This window comes from Acinonyx jubatus, chromosome B4 (genome assembly GCF_027475565.1).
Source record: "Acinonyx jubatus isolate Ajub_Pintada_27869175 chromosome B4, VMU_Ajub_asm_v1.0, whole genome shotgun sequence".
Lineage (NCBI taxonomy): Eukaryota > Metazoa > Chordata > Mammalia > Carnivora > Felidae > Acinonyx > Acinonyx jubatus.
Window position 1 is genome coordinate 40,638,820 of NC_069387.1, and position 26,179 is coordinate 40,664,998.

The window sequence follows — 26,179 nt, forward strand, 5'->3', positions numbered from 1 at the left end:
CAGCTCGCAGTGACCTAGACACCAGCGTGCTGGGTGTAGAGGCAGTTCCGCTCACAGAGGTTCAGCTCACAGGCGAGCAGACCTGGTCGGCGCTCCGCCTTACCTACCCACCTCTCACAAACAACTCTGATGTACAGAATCCATAAAGGCTGAGCCCCAAGTCCTCAAGACCCAGTACCAGACGCGGGGTTCTGTCCCTCCAGAGCAATTAGGAAGGCTTTATTCATCCTTTTCCTTCAACATAGCCCGCAAGCTCCTCATGCAATGAATTATCCTAAATCGAACTCCCCCTGTAATCCCTCCCAGGTAGGCTACCACACTGACTCAGTTGCCCAAACCAGAAACCTAGAAACCACCCTAGATCTCCTTCCCCGTTCATCTGTACCCCTCCTCTGATAATTCACCAAGCTGAGTGGATCTTTCCTTCTTAGTTTTTCAAGGATTCGTTTCCCTCGTATCACTGTCCTACTCTCACTTTAGACTATTATCCCTTGCCTGGACACTATCCGTTGTAAAACTTACCATTATTTTAGCTTCCGCTAAGAAAAAAAGAAAACTGACACAATGCTTTCTTATCACTCAGAATTTTTATTTTATATTTATTGAAAATGTAGATTTATATAGATACAGATTTTTATAATAGTTCACTCTTGTGCATACATAAAAAGGAAATTTTAAAAGAGCAACATGGTAACAGTATTCCCAAAACTTCACATTCAGAGCCTGACTCTTATGGTTATTATTATTTTTTTTTTTTTTACTTACTCTTAGATGTCCATGATTTTTCACACAACGTAGTCCTCTGTGCATGCCATCAAGGGCTTCGGTGATGCGGCATTTCTTAAAGTAGAGTGTTTCTCTTCTGTCTCCAGAATTTTCTTCCAAGCCTTAGACACCCATTTGGCAAGTTTTGATTCTTCTGAGTAGGTATGACAAATACAGTATGACTACCATCTGGCTAATAGTTACAGTGAAACATCCCAATTTAGATATTTTTTACCATCTTTTTTTTTTTTTTAAGTTTATTTCTTTTTGAGAGGCGGGGAGGGGCAGAGAGAGGGAGACACAGAATCCCAACCAAGCAAGCTGTAGGCTCTGAGCTGTCAGCACAGAGCCGGAGGCAGGATTCAAACTCACCAACTAGGAGATCATGACCTGAGCTGAAGTTGGACGCTCAACCAACTGAGCCACCCAGGCACCCCCCAATTTAGATGTTAGAATGAAAAGAAAAAATGCCTCCTAGAATCAGTAAACTATATCTTTCTGCTTCTAGTCTTGCCCTCCCTCATATCCATCCTCTAAGGAACTACCAGGATGATCTATCCAAATGTTACAATCCTGCTTAAACCCTCAAAACCCCACCAAATCTCCCCTGGGAAAAAAACCTTAAAATCACCGAGTTTTTAAAAAATTAAGATCACTGGGAAAAAAAACTTAAAAGCACTGAATTTTTTTAAATTAATATGTTTTGGGGTGCCTGGATGGCTCAGTCAGTTGAGTGTCCAACTTTGGCTCAGGTCATGATCTCGCGGTTCATTGGTTTGAGCCCCAGTCAGGCTCTGAGCTGTCAGAGCCTGCTTGGGATTCTGTGTCTCCCTCTCTCTCTGCTCCTCCCCACTCATGCTCTGCCTCTCTTTCTCTCTCTCTGTCTCTGTCTCTCTCTCTCAAAAATAAACATTAAAGGGCGCCTGGGTGGCGCAGTCGGTTAAGCGTCCAACTTCAGCCAGGTCACGATCTCGCGGTACGCGGGTTCGAGCCCCGCGTTGGGCTCTGGGCTGATGGCTCAGAGCCTTGAGCCTGTTTCCGATTCTGTGTTTCCCTCTCTCTCTGCCCCTCCCCCGTTCATGCTCTGTCTCTCTCTGTCCCAAAAATAAATAAAAAAGGTTGAAAAATAAAAATTAAAAAAAAATAGTGTACATGTGAGAATATATCTTTATCCCCTAACTAGGAAACCATGTTATCTATTACATTTTTTCTTGCATTTCTCAACTTAGAAAAAGTACCCAATATTTTTGATGAAAATAATGAACAAGCATAATTTTGTTACATTTCATTCCAGTGTGAAAATGTTTTCAAACATACATTTAAGGTAACAGCATTATGAAGCAATAAGAAATTACCACTTTCAATACATGAAAAGCTAAATGTCAAAAAGTGCCAACAATTTCCTTTTTCTTTTTTTTTTTTTAAAGTTTATTTATTTTGAGAGCAGGGGAGTGGCCAAGAGAATCTCTAGCAGGCTCCACGACGTCAGCGCAGAGCCCCATTAGGGGCTCAATCTCATGAACTGTGAGATCAGGACCTGAGCAGAAATCAAGAATCCAAGGCTCAACCAATTGAGTCACCCGGGTGCCCCGTTTCTTTCTTTTTTTTTTTTTTAATGTTTATTTATTTTTGAGAGAGAGAGACAGAGACAGAGAAAGACAGAGCATGAGTAGAGGAGGGGCAGAGAGAAAGGGAGACACAGAATCCAAAGCAGGTTCCAGGCTCCAAGCTGTCAGCACAGAGCTGGATGCGGGGCTGGAACCCACGAACCGCAAGATCAATGACCTGAGCTGAAGTCAGACACTTAACTGACTGAGCCACCCAGGCGCCCCCACCCCCTTTTCTTTTTTAAAGGCTAAAAATATAGCTAGTCTGCAATGGGCAAGTGGTGAAGTCCAAACCTAGACTTATGGATGGATGAGCCAGAGTTCATAGTCTACTTGAATGAATAAAAGTAGCATCTAGAGTAAAATAAAATGTAAGAGTAAAATAAAGAGCAAATAACAGATTCCAAAGAAGCCCCATTTTATTAGAGAGCATACAAATCCCAAAGGGAAAAGTACTGTCTCCCCCCCCCCCTCCCCCGGGACAGATGTGTCTCTTCCACAGTTCCCAGCTTTCTCTTCTACCGGTACTTTCCATGTCTGTTAAAGTGTTTGTAGAGGTAGCTGATGCGTTTGTTAAGGTTGTGCAGGTCATCAAGGAACATTCGATTTCCAACCATTTTCTTCTTTCGGATACAACGTTGCAATTCATTCCCCTTCCAGCCTCTAAGCCATCTGGGGCCCCTGATCAGTTCTTTGGGGTGCATTTCAAAGTCTCCTGTGTAATGTGAGAGAACACGTTAGTTCCCAGACAAGAGGCAACGAACACAGCCTCCACCAGCTAAGCCTTCAGCATGCAGTTGCATTTTCCTGAGCTGCGCCTACAGACAAGCAGCACCTACACGATCAAGAGCACAGACCCTGGAGCCAGACTGCTTGTGGTTCAAATTCTGGCACTGCCATTTACTAGAATTGGAAAAAAATCACTTAACCCCTCTGTGCTTCAGTTTCCTTACCTGTAAACTGAAAAAACAAAAAACAACCCTTACTGTAAGGATTAATACATGTAGTGCACTCAGAACAGCGTCAAAAACAACCAGAATATGCACGTTAAGTGTCGGCTCTTATTACTGAGCATGGTACCATTCGTACACTGGGGGGGGGAGATAATCTTACGTGAAAAATTACTCTGAAATTCTGTACCACGGAATCGAATCTTACCCAGGATCCCGATGTTGTCATACACCCCGAACATAGCCCTCTTCTCGTTCCAACGATCAACCACTTTGGGAGGCGGGAGGGTGAGCCTTACGTGGAACATTCCGGGAATACCTAGGGACGGGAAAGAAAAGGAATGAGTCTGAGCCGCTTACTGACAAGCAGTTCTCAGGGCAATTTCTACATCAGCCACTTACCCAGAGAGAAACTTCTGCAGGATAGGGGCACCCGGCCCCATAGGACCCTGCCTGCCCCCAAAGAGAGGCTCCCTGCCATTGCTCTCGTCTCTTCCCTACAACAGCAACCACACAAGCATAAGAGTAGGGTCACACGTGACCTTCGAGGAGCTGACAGGGACCTTCCGCGCCAGCCTCACAGGACACTAGACGGAAGGAGCCATCTTGGGTCTCATCGAGGTACCTCCCGCAGCCAGACCCGTCTTGGCTCCTCCTTCCCCAGCCACAAACCCCACCCTCCAAGTTCCGGTGTACAGAGGCCTTGAAACCCCTCCCTCCCTTCCCACCCCGCCCAGGTGCTTCCGGTTCGCCCGCCGAAGTCTTGGAGAGTCGGGAGAGCAGAGGGATTCATTTCGTCGTTGCCCAGGACACCCCAAAACTGAATTTCGAGGAAACTCACTCTTTCCTGGGGGCGTCCCTCAACTGTGAGGGAGATGAAGGTGCAAACTCCGGAACCCAAAACCTCTTTTTCTGTGCCTCACAGCAGTATTGTGTTGTAGCTGTATTTATTATCCCTTTTCTACTGGGGAGGAAGTCTGAGGCGCAGAAAGTGAAGTGACCTGCTGGACGTCACATAGAGGAGATGGCGGAACATGGATTAGAGCCTAAACCTTTTAACTCCGGCTTGGACTTGCCTCCTGCCCCGGGGGGGGGGGGGGGGGGCGGGGCGGTGACTGAGTGGGTCACTAGCCCAAGGGCGCTATCACCGCCTAGCTAGAAAGGGCGGCAGAATGAGGCAGCCGCGAGACGAGGGGAGGCGGGCAGGGGATCTAGACCCTGCCCCGCCCCTGGCGGCGCGTCTGGCTTCCAGGCTCCTGAGATGTGATTGGCGGGTCTCTGCAGAGAGTGACGCGATTGGCCTCCTAACGGCGGTTGAGATTTGAACTCCACCTTTGTGGCTTTGCCCGCGCGGCGCCAGGCTCAGAGGCGGGTTTTTGCCTCCGCCTGCCGGGGATTGGCCGGTTTCTGTGCCCGCTTGAGTGCTGCGGTGCTGATTGGTGCGTATTGTGCAGTCCGTGTTTTTTCCTTCATTTCGGCCCCACGTCCTGAGTCGGAGGAGCGGCGGGTGAAGTTCTTTTCTGAGGTGTGGTGTTAATGGGCAGCGGGGAATGAAAGACTGGGAAGGTTGGGGATGGGGCAGTATGATGCGATATTAGGCGTAATTCTGGCGGTAAGATGTAGTAGAAACAGTAAGTTTTAACAGACCCGTGCGGAATATGGGCAAATCTCTTAACCTTTTTTTTTTCTAGCTTCAGTTTCCTCATCTGTAAATAGGGTTGTGTTATCATGCATTCCATGAGATTGGCATTCGAAGAACTAGATCAGATATGATATATTCAAATAGCCTAATAAGAACGTGACACAGAGTAAACAGATGTTAAATGTTAATACTCTCCCATTCTGGAGCCAGGACACGCACTAGTCCATGCTGGCCCACTGCCCTAGCCTTGAGTGAGGCCTTCTCTCAGTGCATAAAAATGGAAATGTCCGTTAAAATGGAAATGCTAACTTGATGCATTGATATGCCACTTTATATATTTTTTAATTTTTTTAAATGTTTATTTATTTTTGAAGGAGAGACAGACAGAATGTGACGGGGGGGGGGGGGGGGCGGGTGGGCAGAGAGAGAGGGAGACATAGAATCTGATGCAGGCTCCAGGCTCTGAGCTGTCAGCACAGAGCCCGATGCGGGGCTCGAACCCACAAACCGCCAGATCATGACCTGAGCCGAAGTTGGACGCTCAACCGACTGAGCCACCCAGGTGCCCTGCCACTTTGTATTTCTTTAAACATTCTCATGTCTTTTGACTCATTTGATCCTCAGAGCAACTGTGCAAAATAATCAGATTAGTAACTCTGTTGTGCAGATGAGGTTCAGGGGGGTAAGTGACATAACCACATAGCAGAGTCACAACTAGAATTAGATTCTGGACTAGAATCCTGGACCAGTCCAGGGTTGCCTCACATCCTCTTAAGATAACGTTACCGCCGTGGTATAAGTTTGATATAAGCGTCATATATCTGAGGGTGGAGGAATAATAGAACCAGATTAAAAAGACAGTCCTTAGATATAGATCTTGATCTGTTTGCTGTTTGGTTTCCAGCCCTGTGAGCCAGTGGGAGAAAGATGTGTCCCCAGCTGTATGAGTTCCATCTGCCTTTAGCCCCAGAGGAGTTGTTGAAAAGTGGAGGAGTGAATCAGTATGTAGTGCAAGAGGTACTGTCCATCCGACATCTTCCATCACAGCTTAGAGGTAAGACTTCATAGCGGCTACTGTGCCTGGCCCTTCAAAACAGCCATCTCCCATGTAATTATATTATTGGCCTTTTGCACTACACTGCTAAGCTCCATGAGGGCAAAGAACCCATCTTTCCTATTCATGGTTTTCTTCCTAGCATTGCTTGGGATGTATTACATGAAGAGTATCCACATTGACCTCCTTTTCTCAATCATTCAAAAAACAGTCTTGGTGTATGCAGCTACTCTTTGGAGAAAAACTTATTTTAGATCTTTACCTCTTACCATGTGCCAAAACTAAGTTCTGATGGATTTAAAAGTTACAGGAAAAGGTAGCTTTCTCAGAATGTATGGGACTTGACCTGACCTGTTTCAGGTAGTACTTTTTTAGAGTCTAGATCTCTTGTTTCCAGGGGTGTGCAATAATAAAAAAATATGTACACCTACAACACTGAACAGTATATGCACAATACAGTTATCTGTTGAAACCTACAGATGAACAAGGCAATTTATACATTATCACTAAGACCTTGTAATGTCACTATACTTCTTGGAAGTGGTCTTTCAGGTTGTTTTAGAGAGGTACATAGAGTAGAGATTAAGATTCTGGAGCCAAGCTATCTGAATTTGAATCCTGGCTCTACCACTCTCACCTTAGACAAGTTACTTATTCTGTCTGTACCTGTTTCCTCATCTGTTAAGATAGGGATAATAGCCTACTTCATTTATTATCTTCTATAACAAGAAGGGTTGGTTAATGCAGCAGCTTGATAATTTAACTCCAGCTTGTCTCCTCTTGGCCATGATGGTTGCTAGATGCCAGCTCCTTGCTCTTATGTACAGAAGTAGTAAAGAAGTAGTATACTTCTTTCTTTTTTTAAAACTTTACCAGAAGCCTCCCAACAGACCTAGCCAGAATTGGATTTTGCCTATTTCCCTGAACTAATTACTGATAAGGGATACAGATTTACCCAGATTGTCTAAATTGATAAAGATTATTATCTAGGAGCCTCCCTAAACCCAGACATATCACCATTTGGTAAGCGAAGAACGCAGAGTGTGGAGGTCAACCAGTAGCTGGCAAGTCAACAGAATCCACTATGGTGGAGATAGACTATTCTCTCCATATAGTGTTGATATATGCGTCACCAATTGCACAGGCTGCACAGTGTAGTAAATTGTTCTTCAGTTATTATAATGCATCATTTTTTAAATGAATAATTACTCGCTTTAAGAGTTCTTTTTATAATAATTGCATTGCTTTTGGTGTTTAGAACCCTAAGTTCTATAAGATCAAATCATTTCCTTTTTCAATAAGTATTTACTGACGATACACTATCAGACACTGTTCTGGGTCCTGGGGACACAACAGTAAACAAAACAGACAAGTTGACAAAGTTCTTTCTCCCAAGGTTCTCAACAAGGAATAAATAAATAAGGACTATGTCAGATGGCTATAAATGCCAGGGAGAAAAGTAAGCAGGATAAACAAAATATGGTGTGGCAGGGTAGGAACTGCATTTTATGTTGGATGATCAGTGAAGGCTTGCTGATCAGTGACATTTGAGCAGAGGCCTTAAAAGTGAAGAAGTAAATTATGCAGATAGTTCTGATAGGCCTTCTAAGCAGAGAGAAAAGCCAGTGCCAAGGCTCGGAGGTGGGAAAATGCCAATATGGTTGGAGTGGGGTAAGCTAGGTAAAGATGTCAGATGAGAAGTGGTGCAGGTTATTCTAGAGTCTTGCTCCTTACACTGTGGCCTTCAGACCAGCAAATTAGAATCATGATTTAGGAATTTATCAGAAATCCAAAAAAAAAAAAAAAAATGAAATCCAAGATAAAGACCCATCCCAGAACTACTGAATCAGAAAATCCGTTTTTTAAGAATATCCTTAGGTAATTCAGATGCACATTTAAGTTAGAGAAGCACTAATCTGGAGTCTTGTAGGTCATAATAAAGATTTAGCTTCAGTGTGAACACAGGAATGGCACAGTCTGACATTTTAAAAGTATCACTATTGTGTTGAATAGTGTGAGGGGCAAGGGAAGAAGCAGGAGACTCATTGAGAGGGTAATACAGTAGTACCAGGTAGCTTGCCTTGCCTGGGGTGATAACAGTAGAGGTATTCATAAAAAGTTAGGTTCTGAATAGATGTTTTTGCCTTTTAATATTTTTTATTTATTTTTGAAAGAGAGAGTGCAAGCGAGCGAGGGTCAGAGAGAGGCGGGGACAGAGGATCTGACGCAGGGTCCATGCTAACAGCAGTGAGCCCAATGCGGAGCTCAAATTCAAGGGCTATGAATCATGACCTGAGCCGAAGTCGGACACTCAACAACTGAGCCATCTAGGCACCCCAGGTTCTGAATAGATGTTAAAAGTAGAGCCAACAGGATTGTTGATGGATTGGCTGGGATTTACAGGGTTAGAGAAAGAATCTAGGATGATTACAAGGTTTTTGGATCCGAGCAACTAGAAAAATGGAAGTACCATTTACTGAGATGGGGTAACTTATGAGAGGAGCAGCTTTGGGCTGTTGGTTGTAGAATTGTGGAGTTTGGGGGAGAGGTGCCCGCTACAGCTATATGTTTGGGGTTTAATGTTCAGCATGTAGAAGGCCATTTAAAGCCATGAAATTTGAGTGTAGATGGAGACAAAAAGCAGTTTAGAGATGCAAGAGCTGAGACAGCCCAGTATTTAGAGGCTGGAAAGATGAGAAAGAACCAGTAGGAGAAACTGAGGACCAGTCATTGAGGCAGAAAGTGAACAAAGGCACTAAACGGAGGCTAAATTAAGAGATGTTTCAAAAAGAAGTGGAGAGCTCAACTGCAAACTAATTACTGGACTTCACAATGTGGTGATTGGGGAAAGCGGTTTCAGAGGAGTAGTGGGGGCAAAAGGCTAATTGAAATAGGTGGGTTTATGAGAAAATGGGAAGACAGTTTAGAAAGCTTTCTGATTGTTTTGCTTTCATGAGTAACAGAGAAATGAGGTGATGATGAAGGAGGAGGTAGAGTTGAGGGAGGATTTTTTGTTTATTTTTTTATTTTGAGAGAGAGAGGAAGAGCAGGGGAAGGGCAGAGAGAAGGAGAGAGAGATAATCCCAAGCAGGCTCCATGCTGTCAGCACAGAGTCCATCGTGGGACTGGATTCCACAAACTGAGATCATGGCCTGAGCCAAAATCAAGAGTCAGAGACAACTGACTGAGCCACCCAGGCTCCCCGGGAGGATTTTTTATAAGATGGGTGGCATTACATGTGTATGTACTGAATGGAAGCTATCAGAGAAGGTTAGGTTGATGATTGCAAGAGGGAGAGGGGACAGATTGTTGGAGCAGTATCTTTAGTAGGTAAGAGAGTGTGTAATCTGGTGCACAGAGGGAGGAGATGGTTTTACTAGAGGGTTGGGACAGTTTATCTGCAGTAGCAAAAGAAAAGACAGAGTAGCTGGGCACAGATGCAGGTAGTGAGGGGAAATACAGATCTTGGGGCAGCTGGAAGTTCTCTTCTATGTGCTTCTTAATGTTTATTTTTGAGAGAGAGAGAGAGAGAGAGAGAGGGGAGGGGCAGAGAGAGGGAGAAACAGAATCTGAAGCCAGCTCCAGGCTCCGAGCTGTCAACACAGAGCTCGACATGGGGCTTGAACCCACAGACTGCATGATCATGACCTGAGCCAAAGTTGGCTGTTTAACCAACTGAGCCACCCAGGTGCCCCTCTTCTGTGTGATTCTATTTTCTCAGTGAGATAGGAAGTGAAGCCTTTAACTGAGAAGGAATTGGGGAAGAAGGCCTTGATCTTATGAGCAGAGGAAAGGTGTGAAATAATTGCCTAGAAGAAGGTGAAGAGGCCTGGGAATTTGTAACAGGCTTACCAAGAAATACTAAGGGCCCACTTGAGATTAATGGTCATAAGTTTAAAGTGAGAATAGTTAGTATGATTGTATATTTTTGTCAAGCCATTTTTATTTGTATGATTACATGAATGAAGTAAGCAGGCAGTTGAATTTAATCCAGGTTTGCCAAGGGAGTAAATGTGAATTTTAGTGGAAAAAATTAGAAATATCATATTGTCTAACAATAGGGGCACCTGGCTGACTCAGTAGAGAATGCTACTCTTGATCTCAGGGTCCTGAGTTCAAGCCCCACATTGGACATGAAGCCTACATTATAAAGAAGAGAGGGACACCTGGGTGGCTCAGTCGATTAAGCGTCCGACTTCAGCTCAGGTCATGATCTCAATGCTCATGAGTTTGAGCCCCATGTCGGGCTCTGTGCTGACAGCTTAGAACCTGGAACCTGCTTTGATTCTGTGCCTCCCTCTTTCTCTACCCTCCCCAGCTCACACTCTGTCTCTGTCTCAAAAAATAAACATTAGAAAAATAAATTTAAAAAAAAAAGATATAATGTCTAATGATAGAGGAATAGTAAGTTAATTAAGATATATATATATGATGGACTATTATGTGACCATTAAAATTATTTACGAAGGTTTTATAATATGCTTATTGTAAAATTAAGTTTTATTTATTTATTTGGAGAGAGAGAGTGGGGGACAAGCAGAGAGAGAGAATCCCAAGCAGGCTCCACGCTCAGCACAAGAGCCCAATGCAGGGCTCAATCCCACAACCCTGGGATCATGACCTGAACCAAAATCAAGAGTCGGATGCTCAACTGCCTGAGCCACCCAGGCACCCCATAATATTAAGTTTTAAAAAGCAGAACAGAGAAGTGAGTATGTGATATGACCTCAACAGCAGAAATACTAAGCATAGGAAAGAGATGGAAAAAAGTTAGCCAGATGTTAATTGCTGTGTATTTCTCTTTTCCATTTTTCTATATTTTCCAGATTACAGAAGGAAGTTTGTAAGAGTGATAAATAGCTGGAGTGCCTGGGTGGCTCATTCAGTTAAAGCATCTGACTCTTGATTTTGGCTCAGGTCACGATCTCACAGTTCATGGGATTGAGCCCTGCATCAGGCTCTGCGCTGGTAGTGCAGAGCCTGCTTGGGATTCTCTCTCTCCCTCTGTGTCTCCCTCTCTCTCTGCCTCTTCCCTGCGCTCTCTCTCTCTCTCTCTCTCTCTCAAAAAAAAATAAATAAGCTTTTAAAAAAGAGAGTGATAAATAAATTACATATACTGAGTTACACTGTGTGCTAAGTATTATTCTGACTGCTTCACAGGATTATTTTTACTTAACCTTTACCAAAAAATTCTGAAAAGCCCTATGATGTGCAATCTTGTATTATTCCTCACTTAGAGAAGAGGAAACAGACTTAGTAAGCTAAGTAGCTTGGCCTGGTAAATGTTCAAGCCGAATATAAACCTAAATTAGCAGTCTGACTCTAGATCAGTAGGTAATGCTTCAAAGAATTAAACAGATATATGGACCAAGAAAATCATTAGTTGTAATTAAAAAAATAGGTAGTTGGTAATATTTGAGAGAATATTTGTTAGGTTGATAAATCCCACAAACAGATCAGGAAATTGAAAGAGGAGACACAATTTAAAAGGGATATCCACGTGCCCCTAGGTAGCTCATTCATCCGACTTCAGCTCAGGTCATGATGATCTCATGCTTCGTGAGTTCGAGCTCTGAGTCAGGCTCTGTGCTGACAGCTTGGAGCCTAGAGCCTGCTTCTGATTCTGTGCCTCCCCCTCTGTCTGCCCCTCCGCCACTTGCGAGTCTGTCTTTCTCTCTCAAAAATAAATAAATCTTAAAAGGGATATGATAGCAAAGTCAAATGAAAGGCATTGAGTGTTTTTGTTTTGTTTTAAAGAAGGGAGTCCTGGGGCACCTGTGTGGTTCAGTCAGTTGAGTGTTTGACTTGATTTTGGCTCAGGTTGTGATCTCAGGGTTTGGTTGGTGGGTTGGAGCCCTGTGTCAGGCTCTACAGTGGCAGTGCAGAGCCTGCTTGGGATTCCCTATCTCCCTCTTTCTCTGCCCCTCCCCCATTCATGCTCTCTTTCTCTCAAAATAAATTAAACTTTAAAACATAAAAATATAAAGGAACTCCTCAGTGGCTCAGTCAGGTTAAGCGTCTGACTTCAGCTCAGGTCATGATCTCATGGTTTGTGAGTTCAGGCCCTATGGTGGGCTCTGCGCTGACAGTTCAGAGCCTGGAGCCTGCTTCAGGTTCTGTGTGTGTGTGTGTGTGTGTGTGTGTGTGTGTGTGTGTGTGTGTGTCTCAAAAGTAAATAAACATATTTTAAAAATTTTTAATAAATAAATATATAAAGAAGGGAGGCCTGAGCATGCTGGCAGAATAAGAGCAGTTCCTGGACAGGATAAAACCAAAGGTGAAAAAGAGGAGATACATCTTTGGGGCAGTGGGACAGGTTAGCTTTTCTCTTGAGACTCCAGCAAAAAATGGGAAGATGTTGGCAGAGAGGTTTGTTGATAGGGAAGAAGGATTACAAAAGAGCTTGTGCTTTGTGTCTCATTCTTTTTTTTAAATTATACTTTGAATGTTTATTTTTTATTGAATCTTAAAATTGTCTCTCTCCCTCTGCCTCTCTCCCCCACTTGGGCTCGCTCACTGTCTCAAATTAAAAAAAAAAATGTAATTGTGTATATACTCTAGAAGAAAGAACTTTACACAATTATTGTAAGCTGAGTTAGTAAAATATTTTTTATAGGAATATGGGTTAGCAATTCTGAAACTGCTTTATGTGTATGCTAGGGTTAAGTAAAATATGTAAATTAACTCATTTTTAATATATAAACAGATCAAAACAGATATGACAGGTATGTATGTATATACACGTACGTGCCCTGCTATTCTCTACTGAGAGGACCTAAAACCAATGATACAGTGCAATAGCAGTAAGCCTAACTAGTGCCTAGAACTTGGTTTCTACATGCCATACTTCCACAAAAGAAATGAGGACTCTGTTGAGAATGGTTGATTGCAGAACTGGGCCAAGGAAAGTACAAGATGAACCTGGAACATCTTATACCAGGAAGTAAGAGAGCAAAAGTGAAGGGACCACGTTGAAAGGACTGCAGGCAGGCCAAGTTGAAGGATCTCCCAGTGGTCAAGCATGGGATCATTTAAGCAACAAAATAAATAGTAGTAGGAATGCATTAAAATGGAATAAAGGAAATAACCGTGAGTCTATTCCAATTTGAATAAATAACCAGAGGGAAAGGGACAGCTCATCCTTAGAGTGGCATTCCCATTAGTAAGTGTAGAAGGAATGATGGAGATAGAAAAATCACCATATAGGGGCACCTGGCTGGCTCAGTCGGCAGGGCATACAACTCTTGATCTCGGTTGTAAATTCGAGCCCCATGTTGGGTATAGAGATTACTTTAAAATCTTTTTAAAAAGAAAGAAAGAAAAAAGAAAAGTCAAAGTGTTTACTAACACCTCAGTAATAACTGTACTGTGGCAGGCAAGAATCATGGACAGATTCGTGGGCAAAATGTGAGGAGAAACAAGATATTTGTACATTTTCAAAGTATCTCCCTAACAAGATACTTATTTGCTGCAAAAGAGGAAAATAGTAACTTTACAGAGGAGATGGCTGGCGAACACTAGCAGGTAATCAAGGTTAACATAGTAATAAGACATTGATACCATGTACTTCTTGGTGTGATGCTTTGATAGGAGGCTCCCTTCTGTGGTCATTCTGCCAAAAATACATAACCTCAATCTAATCATGAGAAAATAGCAAACAGACTGAGGGACATTGTACAGAATAACTGAATAGTATACTTCAAAAGTGTCAAGATTGTGAAACACAAAGATGGGAGGAGACTAAGGAGACATGACAACTGAATGCATTGTGGGATCCTGGATTGGATCCTGGACCAGAAAAAGGACATAAATAGAAGAACTAACAATTCAGATAACGTCTGTAGATTCATTAATAGCATTGAGTTCATGTTGATTTCTTATAGACTCTTGTACTGTGGTTATAGAAGATGTTAACATCATCAGAGTGAAAAGTACAAGAACTCTGTATTGTTTTTGCCACTTTTTGTCATTTCACAATTAAAAAAACCATAATAGGTTACATTGAAATGAACTGTCTCTTTTTGGTATTCAAGCAGTAAAAGTGATTAACTGGATTTTCTGCCATGAATGGAATTTACCAACAAGGCATCTCCACTCTGTGTTGATTCGTTTCTTTCATCTTTGTAGCATTTCAGGCTGCCTTCCGAGCTCAGGGGCCCCTGGCAATGCTGGAGCACTTTGATACTGTCTACAGCATTCTACAGTAAGTAGAACGCATCTGGCTGGTGCCCTAAGAACTAGCGGCTGTTTACCTTAATGTTGCATGTTAGTCCTGAAATTCCAAATTATAGGTTCACTGATAAAGGTTCGGGGTGCTGATAATTCTACTAATGAGCATTGACCCCAACTTCACACCAGTTGAGCAATTTCACAGATGTGTTTAAGTCTTAGATTCTTCAGGTTTGATCTGATCTAGAATGGGCTCTGCAGTTTCCTATCTCACCCCCCACACTTTCTTTCCCTCATAGTCACTTTCGAAGTATAGATCCTGGCCTCAAGGAAGATACTCTGGAATTCCTGATGAAAGGTGTTTATGGGTCAGGGGGTAGGGGATGGAAGGTGTTTGTTGTTGTCTGTTTGTTTACTGTTTCCTACATTTTATCAGCCACGTGATGATATCAAGGCTGTGGTGATTCAGTTGGTTTGGCTAAGCCCGGGGACTTTTGACCTATTAAGGTCTGTAATCTTGGTGGACAATACAGAGTTGTGTGTGTTCGCTGTAAGGGCAGACCAACAAGAAATATTTCCTACTTTTGAACTGCCTCTCTTTAATAGAGGTAGTTCTTCCAGTTGCCAAGGAGAAACTGAGGTAGCTGGCCTGAGAGAGTGGGGACAGGGCGTGTTCAGCGTGTCGGGGTCAGGGGTCCCAAAGGACTTGGCTTGTGTTGTGGCCACTGAGAGATGAAACACAGATCTTTGGTAATCTGATGGCTGCTGATGCTGGGTGTTTGGAAGCCAGAGCAGATGAGGAAAGTGAACAAAGCTGACTCCGTACTTTGCCCCTTGCAGTGGTATCCCGTCATTCCCAGGAACTTCCCACTGTCCTGGATGATGCAGCTCTGAGTGTGTCAGATAGGAGCGCCCACCTAAATGCCCTCAAAATGAACTGCTATGCTCTGATACGCCTCGTGGAATCCTTTGAGACCATGAGCAGCCAGACAAGCCTCATGGACCTGGACCTTGGGAAGGTAATTGGAGTTCCTGGCTCACTCAACATGGGGCCTGGGGAGATCAGGGGGTCAGTGGGAAAGAAGAGAATCCAACAATTCTGGGAATCCTGTCTGTCCTTTTTTAGGATTTATGAGGAAGTACTCAAAAATATCACAGCATATCCTGCCCTGACAAGGAGCTCTTTTATATTTTACAATTTGTAATACATCTGCTGTGTTAGTTTCTACCTTATCTCAATACTGGACAGTTTGGGCACTCAGACTAGCAGATTTTGACCTGATTTGTCTTCCTTATTTTTCCCTAAATGTATGCATGATCCTTTTTTTAGGGGAAGAAAACCCGGGCCAAGGCCGCCCACGGCTTTGACTGGGAAGAAGAGAGGCAACCAATTCTTCAGCTTCTAACGCAGCTGCTCCAGCTGGACATTCGTCACCTGTGGAACCACTCAATAATTGAAGAGGAATTTGTCAGGTCGGTGGTTAAGATGGTCATAGTGAACTGTGAGGAACGAGGGCTCTGTTGCTAGATATGTCTTCTTTCTGAATACTTCATTTCATGCCTCACTTCTGTATGTAAGACATAGAAGTATACTCATAACATAGAATTGTTAGTAAGTAGATAACAAATGTTAGAAACTGCCATGAGTTTCTTATCTTTAATGCCCATTTGCTCATTCATGACATAGTATTTATTGAGAATCTCTTGGCTGCATGGCTGGTATTATTGCAGGCACTAGAAACATAAGTTTCTGCCCTCTTAGAGTTTATATTATAGAGCAGAAGATGATTTTTAAAGTAAGTAAAATACATGGTTTGTTTTATACTTTATGATTGTGGAGAACAATAGAGGAGGGGATGGGGAGTTTGATGGAAGAGAGTTGTGATTTCTTTGAGAAAGAAACAGCATGCGGGGGAGGGACAGAGAGAGAGAGAGAGGGAGAGACAGAATCTGAAGCAGGCTCCAGGCTCAACTGTCAGCACAGAGCTCAATGTAGGGCTTGAACTCACAAGCCATGAGATCATGACCTGAGCTGAAGTTGGGTGCTCAACTGAGCCACCCAGATGCCCCGAGAGTTGTGATCTTAAATCAGCTGTTCTAGCAAGGCCTTTTTGAGGTGGTGACATTTGAGCAAAAACCCAGAGGAGGCCGTATGAGGCACGAGAATATGGAGGAATAAACAAGGGTGAGGAACGGAACAGCAGGTACAAAAACCCTGAGGAAGGCATATATCTGGCATGTACAGGTGGTAGCAGTGAGGCGAGAGACATGGCAGCTGAGCAGGTGAAAGGGATAGGCTGTGAAATCCCAGAAGCAGTGGGGAGCCAACTGTACAGATCCTTGGCCATCATGGTGACTTTGCATTTTCTGAGAGAGAGATGGGGCCACTCAAGGGTTCTGAGCAGGGCAGTGACGTGGTCTGACTAGGGCTTTAACAGGATCATCCTGGCTGTTGTGTTGAAACAGACTATGAAAGGAAAGGAAGAAAGCAGGAGACCAGTTAGGAGGCTGTTGCAGTAACTTGGGCAAGAGATGATGGTAGCTTAGACCCAAGAGTGGCAGTGGATATGGGGAGAAGTGGATGGACTCTGTACTTTTTTCCCTAAGGTAGAGCTTACAGGATAATCTGACAGAGGTGTATGAAGTTTGAGGGAGAGTTCAGTCAAGGATGACTCACTCAGGGTTTTGACCTGAGCTTTCAGAATAAACATAAAAAGAGGCGGGGGTGGATGCTTGGTTGGCTCAGGGAGCTAAGCAGCTGACTCTTGATTTTGGCTCAGATCATGACCTCACGGTTCGTGAGTTCAAGCTCCACATTGGGCTCCGCATTGACAGCATGGAGCTTGCTTGCAATTCTCTCTCTCTCTCTCTCTCTCTCTCTCTCTCTCTCTCTCTCTCTGCCCTTTCCCTGCTTCTTTCTCTTTCTTCTCTCAAATAAATAAACTTTTTTAAAATGCTTAAAAAAAAGAGTTCAAAGTTTGAATACAAAGAGAGGATACAAAGATTGAGGTCCTTATCAGACATCCAAGCAATGTTGTCTGATTCCGATGTTGAATGTGCAAGTCTGGAGCACGAGAGGGAGGTCTGAGATAGGGTACCCATTTGGGCAGTCAGTGTATTTATATAAATGGTATTTATGCCCCAAGTCTGAGATTACCAAATCAGTAAGCATAGCTAGAGGAGAGCAGAAATCCTTACTGTACTCTGGGGAAGGGAGTCTGGCATCTGGGAAGCCACATGAAGTGTGTTTCCAGGAGAAATGTGGTCAGCTGCATCCAGTGCACCTAAAAGGTCAACCAAGATAAGAACTGAATTAACCATGATGTTTAACCATGGGAAGTCATTGGTCACTTTCTCCTACCCTTTATCATCTATTTGGGTTCTGTATAAGTATAACTGGTTGAAGGTTGGTAATCTCGAAGGACAGAGCACCTATCTAGAGTCGGCAAAGCAAAGCACCTTGGTGTAGACGGTGATCAAAAGAATGAAGAAAGCTAGAAGACCCTGACTTTGGGGCAGGAGAAGGAGAATGAAAGCGGCAGGGCCCCAGTATAGATGAATCCACACAGCTGACTTCATCATCTCCCTCCCTCCTTTTCTCAGTTTGGTTACTGGCTGCTGCTACCGCCTCCTGGAGAACCCCACCATTAGTCACCAGAAGAACCGCCCCACCCGGGAAGCTATAACACGCCTGCTTGGTGTCGCCTTGACACGTTATAATCATATGCTCAGTAAGTTAGCCCTCTGCCTTGCCCCGCGGTTTCCATTTTGCCCGTAATTTCTCACGTGTAGTATTTCCACAGGTGCCACTGTGAAGATCATCCAGATGCTGCAGCACTTTGAACACCTGGCACCGGTACTGGTGGCGGCTGTGAGTCTGTGGGCAACTGATTATGGAATGAAGAGCATCGTGGGAGAGATTGTAAGGTGACTCTTGTCTAAGTTTCTGATTCTCATCTCCCTCAGGGGGAAGATAAAAGAAAGATTAGAAATGCGTTCTCTGTACATACTAGGTTTCTTTAGATTTTAGATAGCTGACTTCCCTTCCCTTACTGGGAACTGAAGTATCTTGCTGTGGCTGTGCTTTCTTTCCTGCACAGAGAGATTGGACAGAAGTGTCCCCAGGAGCTGAGTCGGGACCCCTCAGGGGCAAAGGGCTTTGCAGCTTTTCTGACAGAACTAGCAGAACACATCCCAGCCATCCTGATGTCCAGCATGTGCATTTTGCTGGATCATCTGGATGGAGAGGTAAGTGGTCCCCTGGGAATCTCAGGTTCTTCTGGGAATTTTAAGGCTGTTTCTTATAACAGGAAGATGGCTTTCCCGTGAAGTCAAGGTGTCTAAGCATAACTTGGTGGCAGTTTCTTCCTACAGAGAAGCAGATAGAGTTTATTGACTAAAGAGCCATTTGTTAATCTCCATTTCAGTATCAACCGGTTTTATCCACGCCTGGTAAGGGGATGGCAATTCCACGCCTTAGGTCTAGTGAGAGTCACTCGGCCATCGTTCTGAGTCCCTTCCATTCATCAGGATGAAGCTCCTTCCATTCTTCCTACCATAGAGCTTGCCTGCACTCTCTGAACAGTGCCACTCTCAATTCTTTCTGCCTGGCTGCCTCCCGCACTGATGCAGGGCATCCCGGGTCAATGTCAAGGACAAAGATAGTCTCCTAGGTCATCTAGTGTATTATAACTTCTTGTGCAAGATTCCATTCTCTGGCTCTTGGCCCGGTAAAAACCCCAACCCCTGTTCCTCACATTCTGCAGTGGACTTGCATGGCACCCTAGGGCTGACTTGTGCTTCTCTGTGTTTCATTCTTTTGTCAGTAAAATGCAAGAAGGAGTGGGAGGGAAGGGGGTGTTTTATTAGGATGGATCAAAGGCTTTGAAGCTTCAGATGAAAGGTAGAAATTAATGCTTTTTAAACGTATACAGATGTGATGAGCCTTATGGGAAAAAAATGGGAGTTCTTGTTTATTTTGTCCCTATATTCTCAAGCAGACAAGGCCCCTTCCATTGATCTCAGGAGTGGATACCTAGGCAACTGACCAGAAAAAGTCAGAGTGAAGCAAGCTTACCCTTAACTTAAGGCCTCACCTCTTCTTTGTGCCTGGACAGGCCCAAGAGTTTGGGGAAGGGAGAGTTAGCATTGGAGTGAGGAGCCTCAGACCAGACCACTTCTCCCGTAGAGTTACATGATGCGCAATGCTGTGCTGGCAGCTATGGCGGAGATGGTCCTGCAGGTTCTGAATGGTGATCAACTGGAGGAAGCAGCCCGAGACACCAGAGACCAGTTCTTGGACACCTTGCAAGCCCATGGCCACGACGTCAACTCCTTTGTGCGGAGCCGTGTTTTGCAGCTCTTTACCCGAATCGTCCAGCAGAAGGTGAATAGCCTTCTGCATGATAAAGACATAACAGTATTGTTGACAGGCTGGAGAAAAGAGGAATCCCGTGTCCCACAGAAGAGTCTAGAATTCACATTCTTACTACCAGTAATAAAGGTCTTCCTCTACCAAGGACAAGGATGCCTGGCTCCATTTAAGGACTATACTGTGTCTTAACCACGACAAAGAGTAACTATTTTATATCCCATAGAAAAGTTTCTTTAGAGTGAGTAGGTAGCTCACATACAGTGTACTTCAAGAACATTTTGAGTATGATGAACAGAATGGATGATGTGGTACGTGAGCTCATTCTTCTCTTCCTACCCCACATAGGCTCTCCCCTTGACACGTTTCCAAGCAGTGGTGGCCCTAGCAGTGGGACGTCTGGCAGACAAGTCAGTGCTAGTATGTAAAAATGCCATTCAGCTGCTGGCCAGTTTTCTTGCCAATAATCCCTTTTCCTGCAAGGTAAGTAGGCTTGATCTACCCAAAAGAGAAAGAACAAATGGAAACAGGAATGAAATTATGTGACTTAATGACCCTGATATTCATTTTACCTTGGTAGCTTAGTGACACTGACCTTGCTGGACCACTGCAGAAGGAAACCCAGAAATTACAAGAGATGAGGGCCCAGAGGCGAACTGCAGCTGCTTGTAAGTAGTTACTGTGTAGGAATCCTCACCCTAGACATCCTGCTCCCTGCCATCAGAAACTCCAAGAGTCTAAGTGAGACTTTCTCATTCAGCTGCAGTGCTGGACCCAGAGGAGGAGTGGGAAGCCATGCTGCCAGAGTTGAGGTCTACCCTGCAGCAGCTGCTAAAGCTTCCCCAGGAAGAAGAGGAGATTCCTGGGGTGATTGCTAGTACAGAGACCACCGAAGACGTGAAAGAACGCATCCATCAGTTGCTTGCCAAGGCTAGTTACAAGTATGTGAAAGAGTGAGATGTTCTCTAATGATCTTTTTAGGTTTAGAGTTAACTTATTTATGTGTGTATGTATGTATGTATGTATGTATTTATTTTTATTAAGTTTATTTACTTATTTTGAGAGACAGCATGGGCCGGGAAGGGGGAAAGAATAAGGTAGGGAGGGAGAGAGAACCCCAAGCAGGCTCCGCACTGTCAGCACAGAACCCGACGCGGGGCTCCATTTCACAGACCGTGAGATCATGACCTGAGCCAAAACTGAGTCGGATGCTTAACTGACTGAGCTACCCAGGCACCCCCATTGGTTTTTTTGTTTTGTTTTGCTTTTTTTAATGTTTTACCTATATTTGAGGGAGAAGGAGACATAGAACCTGAAGCCGGCTCCAGTCTCTGAGTCGTCAGCACAGACCCCTGTGCAGAGCCCAGACTCACAACCTGTGAGATCATGACCTAAGCCAAAATCAGATGCCCAACGGACTGGGCCACCCAGGTGCCCCTAGAGTTAGTTAACTTTTTTTGTGTGTGTTTATTTATTTATTTTGAGAGAGTGTGTGTGGGAGCACAAGGGAGGAGCAGAGAGAGGGAGAGAGACAATCCCAACCAGGCTCTGCACTGTCAGCGCAGAGCCCAACATGGAGCTCGAACTCAAAACATGAGATCATGACCTAAGCTGAAACCAAGAATTGGACGCTTAACTGACTGAGCCACCTGGCGCCTCTAGAGTTAACTTTTGAGGAACAGTATTTCTTTAAAAGGAACTGCACTTGGGACAGCTGGGTGGCTCAGTCAGTTAAGCGTCTGATTGTCAATTTTAGCTCACATCATGATCTTAAAGTTTGTGAGATGAAGCCCCACATTGAGGTCTGTTTTGACAGCATGGGATTCTCTCTCTCTCACTCTCTGTCCCTCTCACCCTCTCACTTGTGTGCGCATGCGCTCGCTCTGTCTCATAAAGAAAGAAAGAAAGAGAACAGAAAGAGAAAGAAAGAGAGAGAGAGAAAGAAAGAAAAGAAAGGAAGGAAGGAAGGAAAAAGAAAGAAAGAAAGAAAGAAAGAAAGAAAGAAAGAAAGAAAGAAAGAAAGAAAGAAAGAAAGAAAGAAAGATCTTTTTAAAAGTCTTTAAAAAAACATCAGGGCACCTGGGTAGCTCAGTTGGTTAAGCGTCCAACTTCTGCTCAGGTCATGATCTTGTGGTTCATGAGTTCAAGCCCTACATCCAGCTCTCTGCTGTCAGCTCAGGGCCTGCTTCGGATCCTCTGTCCCTCCCCTGCTCACTTTCTCTCTCTCTCTCTCTCTCTCTCTCTCTCTCTCTCTCTCTCTCAAAAATAATAAAAGTCTTTAAAAAGTAAATAGGAGCACCTGGGTGGGACAGTCGGTTAAACATCTGACTCTTGATCTCAGCTTAGGTCATGATCTCACAGTTTATGAGTTCGAGCCCAGTGTCAGGCTCTGCACTGATGCTGTGGAGCCTGCTTTGGATCGGGCTCCTTCTCTCTGGACCTCCCTTGCTTGTATGCTCGCTCTCGCTCTCTCTCTGTCTCTCTCTCTCAAAATAAATTAAAAAATTTTTGTTTAAATAAATGAAATGAACTGTACTTGGGGTATGCTGCCACCAAGTGATGGTAGGTGTTTTCATTATAATAATGGCCTGAACACCAGATTTATGCCAAAGGCACAGTCCACAATTAAGCATGCTTTTCTACTTTTACAAATGTTTAAAGAAACCATGAAAACAGCTAAATGTAAATAATATTATAATTAAATATGCAAAAGTTCTCCATTTGAAGAAGAAAGCCTGTAAGTATAATTCTAGTTGTATAATCTTAAATAAGTTGCTTAAATTTCCTTGGCCTCAGTTTCATTATTTGTAAAATAAGAAATTGATTAGGGGCGCCCAGCTGGTTCATTCAGTAGAGCATGCAACTCTTGATCTCAGGGTCGTGAGTTCAAGCCCCACATTGGGCGTAGAGCTTACTTTAAAAAGAAACAAACAAACAAAAAAACCTTTAAAAAAATAAAAGCCTTTAAAAAAAGCAATTGACTAGATCATATGGTCTCTAATTTCTTTCTACTAAATCCTGTGAGCTAATAAATAATATTAAACTCCGTTAATCCTACTTTAATCTTGAAATCAGCCTCATTGCTAATCCTGACCTTGGAGAACAGATTTCTCCCAGTGTTTTTATGACTCTAGAACTTCAGGGCAGCTAGCAACAAAAGCCCTTCTAGCTATCAGCAGGTCTCCTTAAACCTCAGCCACAAGTTACTGATTTTTTTCCTACCTAATTAGGCTGTTCAGAAAAGACTGAATGGAAGGTGGCTAGTTTGCTCTCCCTTATGTCTCTCTGGTGTCTTTATTTACTTTGCTAAGGTGTAAAGAGGTACTGTAATTTTATAACTGCTTCTTCTGCCTCCAACCATATTAGTATTTTCTCCTGTCAGTTAAAATAAAGATTTCTTCTCATGTTAAAGATGTCCCCTCCTCCTTCAGAAAACCTCAGCAGTCAGTGCTGGGTTATGGTCTTAATAACTGAGGTATTTGATGCCAGTTAAATGTGTGTTAGAACAAAACTTCTTTTAAAAACTTTTTAACAGTTTAATAATAGTATTTTTTAGAACAGAAAATTACATTAAAAAATGAGCCTGGCTGGCTCAGTCAGTATTGCATGTGACTCTTAAACCCAGGGTTGTGAGTTCAAGCCCCGCATTGGGTGTAGAAATTACTTAAAAATCTTTTTTTTTTTAATTAGTACATTCACACGGTACAAAATTTTAAATTATAACAAGGACATGCATTGTAAAGTCCCTTCCAAACCTATTTCCTAGCTACTTAGATTCATTTCCTGCAAGGAAGCAACATTCCAAGTTTATTGCACACCCTTCTAGAGATAACAAAGACGTATAGTGTAACATATGTTCTTTTCCTTCCCTTCTTACACAAATGGTAGAATTTTCTACCCACTGATCTACCACCTTGCTTTTTTTCACTTAACAACATACTGCAATGTTTTTAATATTTATACATGAATAGCTGCCTCATTCTTTTTTACGCTAACATTGACTCCCATTGTATGGATGTCCCATAAATTAATCAGTTATTGAACACTTACTTTTTCTAAACTTTGACTTAGCAAAGTTTCTAAGTAGATGTTTGGAGTAGGTTTGTGACCTTTAAATTTGAAAAGTCTTATTTGAGTTTCTTTGAAGACTATGTAGTAAAGCCTTGTCACTTCAAAAATGGGAAAGTGTTTTGAGCTCCACCCTTGTAGGTGCTTCTCAACTTTTTTTTTTTTTTTTAATGTTTTTATTTTTGAGAGAGAGGGTGAGACAGAGTACTAGCAGGGGAGGGGCAGAGAGAGAGGGAGACACAGAATCCAAAGCAGGCTCCAGGCTCTGAGCTCTCACCACAGAGCCCAACATGGGGCTCAAACCCATGAACCGTGAGATCATGACCTGAGCTGAAGTCAGATGCTTAACCAACTGGGCCACCCAGGCGCCCCACTTCTCAACTTTTTAAGCATGAGAAGTGTCCCTTTTCTTTGGGGCAGTAAGTCTAGGTTCTCGATGTAATCATGAGGTAGGCTGCATTACAGAAGGCTGCAGTGACACTCCCGTGGGTGCCAAATTGGTGACCGGTGGATGTTCTTCCAGGCAGGCCATCATTCTCACTCGAGAAGCCATAGGCCACTTCCAGGAGTCTGAGCCTTTCAGTCATGTGGACCCAGAGGAGTCAGAGGAGACCAGGTTCCTGAATCTCTTGGGGACTATCTTCAAAGGTATTTCTTTTCCTTCTTCAGTTAGCAAACAAAACATTTCAATTAGTATCGATGGGCTATTTACTTTATGCCAGACACTGGCCTGGGAGTGCCAGGAGGCACTGTGCCACAGCAGTCCAGAGGAGATTTGGCAGTGCTCTGGAATGGATACAGCCCATGGACCTAAGATTGATAGTCATATGGCGTGAAACAGTATTTCCAAACCATAGGGGATGTTCGGAATTTTTTGAGAAATGAACCAAGACATTTTACAGTTGGTTCTAAGTGTATACCCTCCCATTGTGGAAAGAACTATCCGGGGATGTTGTAGCCGATAGATTTCCCCATACACCTTCGAGCAATAACCATCCTAGAATTTTCTAATTCCTAGGCCCAGCAACTTCCACACAGGAGAATGCCCAGGGTTCTGCAGGGAACATGGGCCCAGGACAGACAGACAGTAAAGACAAGCACAGTGTGTCAGAGCCCGTGAAATCCAGGGGAAGCGATGAGCTGGTGAAGCAGGAGATGCTGGTGCAGTATCTGCAGGACGCCTACAGCTTCTCTCTGAAGATTACAGAGGCCATTAGCATCATCAGCAAGATGATGTATGAAAACACAACTACAGGTGTGCCAGCATCCCTCTCTGTAAGGACTGTGTCTTGGGGTTGGAAAAACCAGTCTTGCCTGTATTCTATTGATAACTGTCTGCTCCTTCAAAAGGCAAGGATTCTTTATTTCCGTTTGCTTTGTCTAGCTCTGTGGAGCAGACGTGGTATGCATAGGGTATTTCACGACAGGGCCATCTAGGATGATATTCTCAGGGGAAATGGAAGAAGCTTCCACTTGCATGTTGCTACAGTAGGAAAGGTTCTATCTCTAAGTATTGGAGGAATTTTGCCAAGCAGATGGGTGACATTTCTGTCTCTCCCCTCAGTGGTGCAGGAGGTGATTGAATTCTTTGTGATGGTGTTCCAATTTGGGGTACCTCAGGCCCTGTTCGGGGTGCGCCGCATGCTCCCTCTCATCTGGTCTAAGGAGCCTGGCATCCGGGAAGCTGTGCTTAATGCCTACCGCCAGCTTTACCTCAGCCCCAGAGGGGACTCTGCCAGGTATATGTGGTACTTTTGCCTCTGCCAGCTTTAACAGGGTCAGCTTCTCAGGGGACGTTTGCAGTCTCCTACAGGAATGGCAGGGGGCGGGGGCATCCTTCTTGAGGAGCCCTGAATCTAATGGGGCTCAGGGCGGGGCTGGACTTCCAGTAAAGTCATCTGACACTGTGGTGGGATAGTCTTAATCACCTGTTTGCCAGGTTTAACTTACCAGTTTTTAATGACCTCTGCTCTCTGCTATTCCCACAGAGCCAAAGCCCAGACTTTGATTCAGAATCTCTCTTTGCTACTAGTGGATGCCTCAGTTGGGACTATCCAGTGTCTTGAGGAAATTGTAAGTCTCTTTCTTTCCTTTCCTTACTTTCCTTCCTTCATTCCTTTCTTCCTTCCCTTCTTTTCTTTTCCTTTTCTTTCCTTTCTTTCTTTCTTTCTTTCTCTTTCCTTTTCTTTTCTTTTCTTTTCTTTTCTTTTCTTTTCTTTTCTTTTTTTTCTTTCTTCTCTGCAGCCAATGTGGGACTCAAACTCATGACCCTGAGATCAAAAATCACATGCTCGGGGCGCCTGGGTGGCGCAGTCGGTTAAGCGTCCGACTTCAGCCAGGCCACGATCTTGCAGTCCGGGAGTTCGAGCCCCGCGTCAGGCTCTGGGCTGATGGCTCAGAGCCTGGAGCCTGTTTTCAATTCTGTGCCTCCCTCTCTCTCTGCCCCTCCCCCGTTCATGCTGTGTCTCTCTCTGTCCCAAAAAAATAAATAAACGTTGAAAAAAAAAAAAAAAAAAATCACATGCTCTTCTGACCAAGCCAGCCAGGCGCCCC

General features: G+C 43.8%; 2 protein-coding genes and 1 non-coding gene across 6 annotated transcripts in view; 2 read left to right on the forward strand and 1 right to left on the reverse strand.

Annotated features, from left to right (window-relative positions):
* Window positions 1-2,773: 2,773 nt before the first annotated feature.
* Window positions 2,774-4,306, reverse strand: MRPL51 (mitochondrial ribosomal protein L51). The gene is made up of 4 exons (XM_027074109.2): window positions 4,164-4,306; window positions 3,725-3,819; window positions 3,531-3,641; window positions 2,774-3,087 (listed from the first exon to the last, which is right to left on the reverse strand). Exons 2-4 carry the CDS (start codon window positions 3,801-3,803, stop codon window positions 2,891-2,893), a joined length of 387 nt encoding a protein of 128 aa, XP_026929910.1. The 5' UTR covers window positions 3,804-3,819; window positions 4,164-4,306; the 3' UTR covers window positions 2,774-2,890.
* NCAPD2 (non-SMC condensin I complex subunit D2) overlaps window positions 4,047-26,179 on the forward strand; it is a 30,567-nt gene continuing 8,434 nt past the window's right edge. The window contains exons 1-17 of one of the 4 annotated variants that reach the window (XM_027074106.2): window positions 4,047-4,203; window positions 5,869-6,018; window positions 14,146-14,221; window positions 14,487-14,545; window positions 15,028-15,206; window positions 15,518-15,660; window positions 17,791-17,918; window positions 17,991-18,114; window positions 18,288-18,435; window positions 19,376-19,573; window positions 19,907-20,041; window positions 20,139-20,226; window positions 20,319-20,499; window positions 24,150-24,274; window positions 24,645-24,881; window positions 25,191-25,365; window positions 25,615-25,699. In XM_027074106.2, coding sequence (XP_026929907.1) covers window positions 5,892-6,018; window positions 14,146-14,221; window positions 14,487-14,545; window positions 15,028-15,206; window positions 15,518-15,660; window positions 17,791-17,918; window positions 17,991-18,114; window positions 18,288-18,435; window positions 19,376-19,573; window positions 19,907-20,041; window positions 20,139-20,226; window positions 20,319-20,499; window positions 24,150-24,274; window positions 24,645-24,881; window positions 25,191-25,365; window positions 25,615-25,699 — 2,208 coding nt within the window. In that variant the 5' untranslated portion in view covers window positions 4,047-4,203; window positions 5,869-5,891. Of the gene's footprint in view, window positions 4,204-4,529; window positions 4,935-5,868; window positions 6,019-14,145; window positions 14,222-14,486; window positions 14,546-15,027; window positions 15,207-15,517; window positions 15,661-17,790; window positions 17,919-17,990; window positions 18,115-18,287; window positions 18,436-19,375; window positions 19,574-19,906; window positions 20,042-20,138; window positions 20,227-20,318; window positions 20,500-24,149; window positions 24,275-24,644; window positions 24,882-25,190; window positions 25,366-25,614; window positions 25,700-26,179 lie in introns of those variants that run through there. The other 3 variants (XM_015061399.3, XM_027074107.2, XM_015061400.3) reach the window with 3 other exon arrangements.
* On the forward strand, window positions 14,623-14,951 carry LOC113603782 (small nucleolar RNA U85). The gene has a single exon (XR_003425466.1). It is a non-coding gene; the product is annotated as a small nucleolar RNA U85 (small nucleolar RNA).